The 8,898-nt window shown below is 40.3% G+C and overlaps 1 protein-coding gene across 1 annotated transcript in view; it reads left to right on the forward strand.

Moving 5' to 3' along the window:
• Positions 1–1,327: 1,327 nt before the first annotated feature.
• Positions 1,328–8,898, forward strand: part of LOC138013877 (uncharacterized) — a 13,780-nt gene continuing 6,209 nt past the window's right edge. The window contains exons 1-4 of the mRNA XM_068860925.1: positions 1,328–1,623; positions 1,891–2,187; positions 4,328–5,589; positions 6,716–6,871. Of these exons, the coding sequence (XP_068717026.1) occupies positions 4,353–5,589; positions 6,716–6,871 (1,393 nt within the window). The 5' untranslated portion in view covers positions 1,328–1,623; positions 1,891–2,187; positions 4,328–4,352. The remainder of the gene's footprint in view (positions 1,624–1,890; positions 2,188–4,327; positions 5,590–6,715; positions 6,872–8,898) is intronic.

The following is an 8,898-nucleotide window of genomic DNA, read 5'->3' on the forward strand; positions in this document are numbered from 1 at the left end:
CTCCGACAATCTAGTTTTCATTGGATCGTAAGCGATGGAATCGTACCGGCAGTTTTCACTAGGGCATATGTGCTTACGACTCTTCTTACGACTCCTACTCCGATTTCGTCGTTCGTGAAAACCAGCCTTTAGCAAATGAACAATCCTGGGAAAGAAAAAGGGAAAAAAATGCCTGACAAATGCGGGGGGGAAGGGGGTGGCAAAGGAGGGCTTGGAATTTAGGGTAGCCACAACATTATGAGAGTCAAGAGTAACATGTTGGAAGTCCATCATTTCAACAATTGATAACGAATTCATTTATTCACGTTTTTTTTCTTGTTCGCCAAAGAAAGAAATTGACATTATCAATAAACCCACTTTCAGTGTGCGTCACCACACATTGTTCTGTCACTCTTAGCCTGCGTAACTGGAGGGATATTCTATCGCAGGTTTATTTATGCACTCGCGAGCACGATGGCTTTGGCTGCGTGTAGACCGCGACTGGCATGAGGACTACTAGTTTTGGATTTCCACTTCGCCCCAAAACACAACGAAGCAACTATCTATTAAAATAAAATATCCCACCAGCTATTCAGGCCACTCTTATGTTGGGAAAAATATGCAGAAAGACGTGGAGTTAATACTCGGTCAGCATTTTCATTCCGTTACCATATACAGGCCAACTAAAATAAAATGGTGGGTCAATTTTTGGCGCTGCGTAGAGTAAATAATATCTTCTCAATATCCCTTGGGAATTTTTTTTTTTCACATCTCGGCGACGGTTCTGCGTCCAGTTGTTTCGATTTGACTAATAAGTGCAATTTTTGAATTGCAACTTCGCAGCAAGTTGTCTGTAGACTTCCGACGGACATCAAATGACCTGCTTAAACAACTACGGTAAGATGTGAGTGACGAATGAGAAACTATTATCTATTTTCTTGCGGAATGCGTTACGCCACGCCGGAACACGATTTGGGTCAGCTTTTCGTTAGCCTTCCCTCCTCCCATTTTTCCTTCGTCGGGAAGGTAGAGCTACACGTAGGCTAATCCAGATTTTGAAGATAAATTTGGAAATGCTTCCCAGCCTGGCAAGCCTGGTTTCTTCAGAGAATCTGTTTAAGCCATCTGATAGCAAAGATACGTTCGGACAAATTCTTGCAGATATTGTCCGGGCGATTACAGTAGGGGAATAAATATAAGGATTTCTATGAACGTTCAAACTCAATTCAATGAAAATAATTAATTCAATAATCGGCCAGTGGAGAATGGTGTCTGATGGGCTAAGTGGGCCGGGCGGCTCTGGGGGTGAGAATGAACAACTCCCAGCCGCCAACACCAGTCAAGTCAAGCAAGAAGCTCCACTCAAATAGCGTAGCTGGTGTAAAACCGGCAAATTTATAGCAGATTGGAACAGGAACCATAGGGAACCAAAAAAAGGACGCATTTTAAAATTTCAAGCGTGTCATTCTGCAGGATTATTCTAATTAATGCGATCTTCAGATGCAAAGAACATCGCCCTCAGCTCCATCGTACGGCTCATTGGTTCTGGAGGCACCTTTCCACTACTGCAACTAGACGTACTGTGCTTATCCCTTGGCATCGCTGGTCAAAACCTGGCAGGGATTGTTAAGGCTAGACTACAAGGTATATTTAGCTGCTTTGATTTTCATTTTGGTAGCGGCTTTTGGTAATGGTGTCCCTCAAGTTTCTCCCGGCGCGGGTTTATTTCTCCTGTGACGCGATAGACCATGGACTGCGAGGATCATAGCTTCACACGATTTGTAAAGTTGTTGTCATTTTACCAAGAAAGGCGATGGATACCACATCCTTCCGTTGGCAAATGTATTTACCTGTGATAATTTGAAAATCAAGTGCACTTTATCAACATATTTTTCTTGCATTTGCCTTCAGGTACGAGCATTTTCAAGCAGCCGGATGAACACAAGAACTTGTTTGCTTCTTGAGCAGTGGCAATTATGTAAATTTATGTTAAACTTACTTGACATTTCTTCCTGCTTAAATGTTCCTCTACCGATCCATTTTATAGTGATAGAGTCTCGCAAAGAAAGATCAAGTGAGAGACCATCAAAGTTTCCCTTACTACATGTATGCTTCATTCATATTTGTGAGAGTCTGAGAAGTTTCATGTACTTGGTCTTTAAAGAAACTGAACATCGCAGATGAAGCGAAACGACTACCGGTACAAAGGTACACGCTAATGTATCCTTCTAATTTCTTAACAATTTATCGAGACCTAATTGTAACCCTCATTTTTACATGTACTTGGGGTGTGTTCCAAGAGTTCAGCAGTGTAGCAGCTCTCGTAACCTGCTACTGTTTGGTATTGTTAGTAGCTTCTGTAACAGTTGTTTTCAAGTCTATATGTACATGTAAGTGATTGTTTCAATTGTTTAGTCTTTTGTTTTTGGCTAGGGTAGCAAGCCAATCGCATTATATGTTACGAAAGCTGCTAGGTAAATTAACTCCAAGGGTTAGATGGTCCTAATTTTCATTTTATATTATTTAATTATGATAAGTCATGAGATTCCTTTAAATTTATCCTGGGACAGTTGTCATGTAACTGGGACCCTTGCAAATGAAGTACAAGTATGAGTGCAGGTCTTCCAGTGAGCATGCACACAAACACAACAAAAAGTACATGCAGTGTGTTGCATGATCACTCAGTGGGTTGGAGGCCATTTAAGCTTAGCATAGACTTTAATTTCCATTGCATCTTTGATTGATCTCTTTAGTTTGGCACAAACAAACAAGTCAGAGAATCTAAGTGCCTGCACACAACTGTCTGTTCTCCAAAGGGAGAACGTAGACAATTAGTCGTATGTGTTTACCATTTTAAAGTTACTGGTAGCTGTTATTATAATGGTCCAGGGCACTGCAGTAAGAGTCCTTGCACCTGTGCGGTATAGGTCAGGGTTTTCGATAAGCACATTTTGAAATAAAAAGAAAGGTTTTTACTGTACATGTACTGGCACTTACTGGTTTGGTAAGAGATACCGTATTTACCCGTGTATAAGTCGACCTTTTATGGCCTTAAAAGAAGCTCCAAAAATCTCCCTTGACTTATTCACGGGTCAAAGATTTTAAGCCAAGACTTCCAGCTAAGTAATTTATTCAAAATTAACATAATAATGTTGTCTTGGGCATAACGAACGCAATGGACAAAAGCTGACGTACATTGTAAAAGACTTCAAAATGAATGACAAAAGACTTCAAAATGAATGTAAGCAATTCCAGTTGAAATGAAAAGGGATTTGTCCAACTCTAAATGTTGAAGATACTCACAAGCACAAATATGAAATAAACACGGGAAATGTTCGTTTTCCAAAGGCGGAAAGCTCTATAAGGCATTTCTGTTTCTTCGAATAAAACACGATCATTCAACGGCTTAGTAACCTGGCGCAATACCTCGTGTTTGCGTGCAAGCATCGTCACTCGTGTTTGCGTGAAAATGCTGGTTGGTAATGATTGTTTTTTATTCTTTATACAAACCTGGCAGATTTAAATGCTTTTGCAAACTTCGTATTGTTTGGTTTATGAGTTTTGTTTTGTTCGTCATTTGAGAAATTGTAAGTCAAGGACCAATTAAACCTTGCACATTTGCGCATCGTTCGCAAGTTATTTTCAAAGATTGACTCCTGCTTCTGTGATGTTGCATTGTGCTTATCCTCTAAAGCCCCTTATCCTGGAACAACGAAAAAGGTGAGTTTGAGGTTTACATGTTCGATTTTCTGAGAACTTGTTCGAAACTTAAGGACAAAATTCCCGCATATACAACAGCTGCTGAACAAGAAAACTATTAAGCGCTTGTGGCCCTGATTTTTTTGTGTATCCACATTTCCAGAAATCGAAGAATACAAGATTAGTGTCCCATGAACATTTAACAAAGAAATTAAGAAATTGCGTTTTTTGCCATCAAAATGGGGGGTCGACTTATACATGGGATCGACCTATACACGGGTAAATACGGTAACTACATGTACATTTTTATATGTTAATGTTAGTTGGACTTTTTGTGCTCCTTTATAAATATCAAATCTAAACTGTTTGTCAGGGTTTTATTTTACTCCATAAACCTCCATGTTTGGATAATGACAAAAGAGTTGTGATGCAACCAGTTTTCTTCCATTCTTTGCTCCTGCAGTCTAGAAAGTAAATATTAGGCAAATTTGTGCAAACATAACTTGTACGTTCCCCGTACACCACTAAGCACTGACCTCCCAAACTTTGCCAAAATCACCATAATTTATATTGGGATGAGCATTTGGCTGTAAAAATATGGTAATCACTGTTAATACTCAGTGTTTATAATTATTGTAAACCATTTCAGTTGTCTGTCAATTGGAATTGAAATCATGGCACAAGGAGGAGTATCTGTAGAAGAGGAGGAGATTTCTGCTCAAAGCAAGGAAGCACTGGACATTACTCTTTTAGGGAGTGAATGGAATTCATCAGCTGGGGGATTGTCAACATTAAACAGAGAGCTTGCAATTTATCTGTCACAACAGCCAAATGTCGGAGTTACTGTGTTGGTCCCAGAGGGTGCTTGTAAAGATGAAGACAAAAAGGAAGCCGAAATTTTTGGGATCAATGTTCTTTATGCAGAGAAACAACTGGGCTTCAGTGAACCTCGTGATTGGCTGGGCTTCCCACCACAAGATCACAGAATAGATGTTGTTATTGGCCATGGTGTGAAACTTGGCCGGCAAGTTAAGGTCATAAAACGTTCTCCACAATTCCAAAATTGTAAATGGGTGCATGTGGTGCATACTGCTCCAGAAGACCTCAGCAAATATAAGGGTTATGATAATCCTACTTCAAGAGGTGAACAGAAGCACTGGGATGAGGTGGGTCTTTGCAAAGATGCCGACCTTGTTGTTCCAGTTGGACCAAGACTTCAAAAGGCGTATTCTTCCTATTTGCAAGGGTGTAAGAAGATTGAGGATATTTTTGAAGTAGTTCCGGGTTTATTTGATAGGGAATTTGGGGATTTAGTGCAACAGGCCAAAGTTGAGAGTGATGATGATTTCAAGGTGTTGTTGTGTGGGCGTGGAGATGAAGAGGACTTTGAGCTGAAGGGATATGACATTGCTGTTAAGGCATTTGCTGATGAACGCCTAAAAGGAAAACGTTATTATCTTCTGTTTGTGGGTGCCCCTGATGGGAAGCAGGATGAGGTCAGGAGAAGACTTCTCATCTGTGGAATTACTGATGAGCAGCTGACAGTGCGAAAATTTGTACAGAGTCGTGCAAAAATGAGGGATCTCTTTAGTGAAGTCGACCTTGTCATCATGCCTTCAAAATCAGAGGGATTTGGTCTTGTTGCCCTTGAAGCACTATCAGCTGGTTTACCAGTTCTTGTGGGTAGTAATTCAGGATTTGCAAGAGCAATAAAGAGCATTTGCCTTGGAACATACAGCATAGTTGATTCTAAAGATCCAGGTAGATGGGCTGAAGCAATTGAGGGTGTCGGTGTTAGACACAGAGTGTGCCTTGAAGAAAGCAAATTACTGAGAGAAGCTTATGGCCAGGAGTACTGTTGGAAAAAACAATGTGAAGCATTTGTTGACAAGTTGCGGAGTATGGTTCATGGTATGGTAATTAATATCTAGGTATTTTGTGTTCTGACATGAAAGTGCACCTAAACTCAAATATTGTTTGTTTCTTATGTTTTCCTTATCCAAAGCAAAGATATTTCACCACTGTTACCCAAAATTCTGCTTTTTCTGTGTCATGCAAGCCACGTAAACTTGGCTGAACTAGCAGTAATGTGGACCCATGACTGTTATGTGAGAAGCATGGGTCTATTCTTGATTTAACATCACAAACTGCTTTGCATTCCTGTTTTCAAAGAAATTTTGCATGGCAAGTCAGTTTGTGATGCAAAATTGGGAATGAATGATTCCAGAAAATATCCATACCTCCCTCACGGAGGGTCACAGAAATTCCAAGGGGTGGTGGGGTGTGAAAACGAAAATTTTCCGAAGGGGAGGGGAGTTCACAAACATTCCTCTTTCCAGAGGGTTTTAAAATGTAAGTGCGATCGAATAAAACAAACTTAAAACCTATCCACTTTCTCAACCGATTCAGGTGACCAAAAAGCACTTGTTGACACATGGAGAATGGTTCATGGTATGCTAATTACAGTAATATCAATTTTCGTGATCTGGATTACAGTTTTTGTTCGCAGAGGACCTTTTCAGACAGAACGTTCATTCCTGATTTAGACAAACACAAGAATTCTGTTCCATTAATAATTATGTGGGTGTGGTTGCTCAAATGTTTAGGAAATGCTCCAGTGTTATTATTAGGAGCTGTCCTCCCTAATAATCCCTTGCTCCTGTGATAAGTACATCTACATCCAATTTAGGGGTTCCCCTACATGCTCAGTTGCCTTCACTTCCACTTAGGTTGGTCGACATTTCCTGGCAGGAAAGGCCTATTATGCGCCAAATGCTGCAATGTTTTTTTAAAAATTATTTTTAAAACCTTGTCACACATAAAATTAATTATGATTATATGACCGTTTTCTGCAGAGAGACTCTTAAGTAAATTTGATATATGTTCATGCTGAAGGGATTTGTTTTCATTGTTTTGTTTTAAGAAAAACTTGACTATTCCTAGAACAAAAAAGGATTTTGAATTTGGAAGTGTGTTTTTTTCTCTCTTTTATTTTGGTACCAGTTTAATTAAACCAAGCTTTTTTTGATATTTACAGGATTGAATTCAAGTCATTTTGCCAAAGTACATTTACAAAGATCAGAGGAACAGTTACCTGCAGTCGGATCAGGTTCACTTCATGAACAGAAAATTAATGAGCAGTCAAAAACATCCAAAACATCTGGAGATGAACTTTCCTTGAGTGAATTTGGAGGTAGGAGAAATTATGTTTTAAACGTGATAGTGTGATGATTAAGGCGCTTATCTTGAGATCTGGAGCTCCCAGGCTTAAGACCCGTTCTCACCACTCATTGAATTTGTTCCTGGTAGTCCCTGGTTCAACTTTTCGGCTGCACTTGTAAATAGCCAACTGGTTTGCCTCCGGCCAGTTGGGATTCTTAACAATAATTATTATTGTAAGTTGTTGTTCTGTTCTGTCATTTCATTAATAATTATTGTCTTTCATTGGCCCTGAAAAGCCGCTATGGGGAGTGCTCAATTAAGTATGTACATGTATTTTATTGTATGTGTTGTAATTTAAAGGTTGGGTGAGATCTTGCTTCATAATTTGACCGTGACCTCTGGGATGTATTATATTTTCTTGAGCAATTCTGTGATTACAAAAAAACGTGCTATTAAAATGTCTATAATGAAATGTTTTCGAAATCTGGTTGGTAAGGGTAGCCTTGATTGTACCCTCAAGTTGTGTTCACGTAACAGTCTCTTTTCCAAATAAATTCCTAGGTTTTTAATTTCCAACAGGAATTTCCAATTTTTCCCACACCTGAAAATACATGTACATAAGTCAAGACTTGATAAGTTTGGGATTCTTGGGAATGTCTCTCAACAGGCCTGGAATTCCTAGGAATTCCAAATTACACTGTATACCATTAACACAATCCCTTTCTTATGCTCCCTGTGGCTTCCTCAGGTTTTTCTATGTCCTACAAAGACAGTCCTATTATGAAAACAAAATGGAGGGTGAGGGTGAGGGAGTGTGGTAGTACATGTACATGTAAGTTCCTCAGTCTAACTCACTACGCTCTATAAAGGAATAAATATTGGAATTTGTAATTCATTCTTATTTCTAAAATGTAATGTAGAGCATGCAATCACCCTTTCAGCAAAATATTCTGATTCTAACCCCCAGCACATTTAAACATCAGTTTGCAATATCTAAAAGATAACATGGAATTGACCCGGAGCCAATTTACTGTAGCTCTCGAAAAACTGGTGTTACATGGTCAAATTTCTTCTTTCCCACGATGATTCTTGCAGCGGTACTAGGTCGTGACTCACATGTTTTTCGTGTCTTTGCTTACCTTGCTTCCACCATAAATTATTGTCACTGTTACTCGCTAGCTCGTTGAGTTGCTGTTTGATTAAAGCCTTGCACAAGTTGGTCGTGCCTTGGTTCTTGCCCTATCTTCCTAACTGGCGTGGTGGCAGAGGTCCGTTCAACCCACGCCTGATTTTTTTACCGAAGAAAGCCGCTTTTAGGCCTCGATCGCAGGAACCAAAACAGTGTATCCTTCACTGTGAAAACACTTCCTGGAGTTTTACATCGTGTGTAATGGCGTCTTAACACCGCGCACCGAAACAGTGGTGCCTGTCCAAGGTGGAAACTATCAATAGCTTCGAGAACTGGAAGCAAAACCTGCTGTGCACATTATCACTGGACAGCAACTTCGCCCCCTTCCTTGCCGATAGCGTTCACTGGTTAAAGAAGTCCAAAACCCAACTTTTTCGAGGTCTCGAAAATGATGGCAAGTTCGTACCTCTTACTCGACGCCTCACTGCCCGTCGAAAAGTCAACTTTCTCAAGTTGATGCTTTGTCAGATTGCGAATTATTGCCCTATCATTTCGCGAAGCACTTTAGTGAAGAATTCAACCTCACTCGAATTCATCTGGCAAACTATTTGATTTTGCTGACATACACCTTCCTGCTGATGAGTGCCCTGAGGATCTGTACCAACGCCTTATGGCTTTTGTGGAAGATTACGACACGCTGGCGGTTTGACACACCATGGGGAACAGGTCCCAGAGGATGAGGAACTGACTCCCACCCTGGAGAACTTCGTAGTCCTAACATGGTTGAGTCTCGTTCACCCCAGTCTCCCTCGTCTAGTCAAGCAACGCTACAGAACGGAGTTGAGATCTCACACCTTCTTTTCAATCAAACCCAAGATTTCTCAGGCTCTCAATTCCCTCCTCGAGGGACTTCAGACGACGCTAGGATT

Source organism: Montipora capricornis, chromosome 1 (genome assembly GCF_036669925.1).
Source record: "Montipora capricornis isolate CH-2021 chromosome 1, ASM3666992v2, whole genome shotgun sequence".
Lineage (NCBI taxonomy): Eukaryota > Metazoa > Cnidaria > Anthozoa > Scleractinia > Acroporidae > Montipora > Montipora capricornis.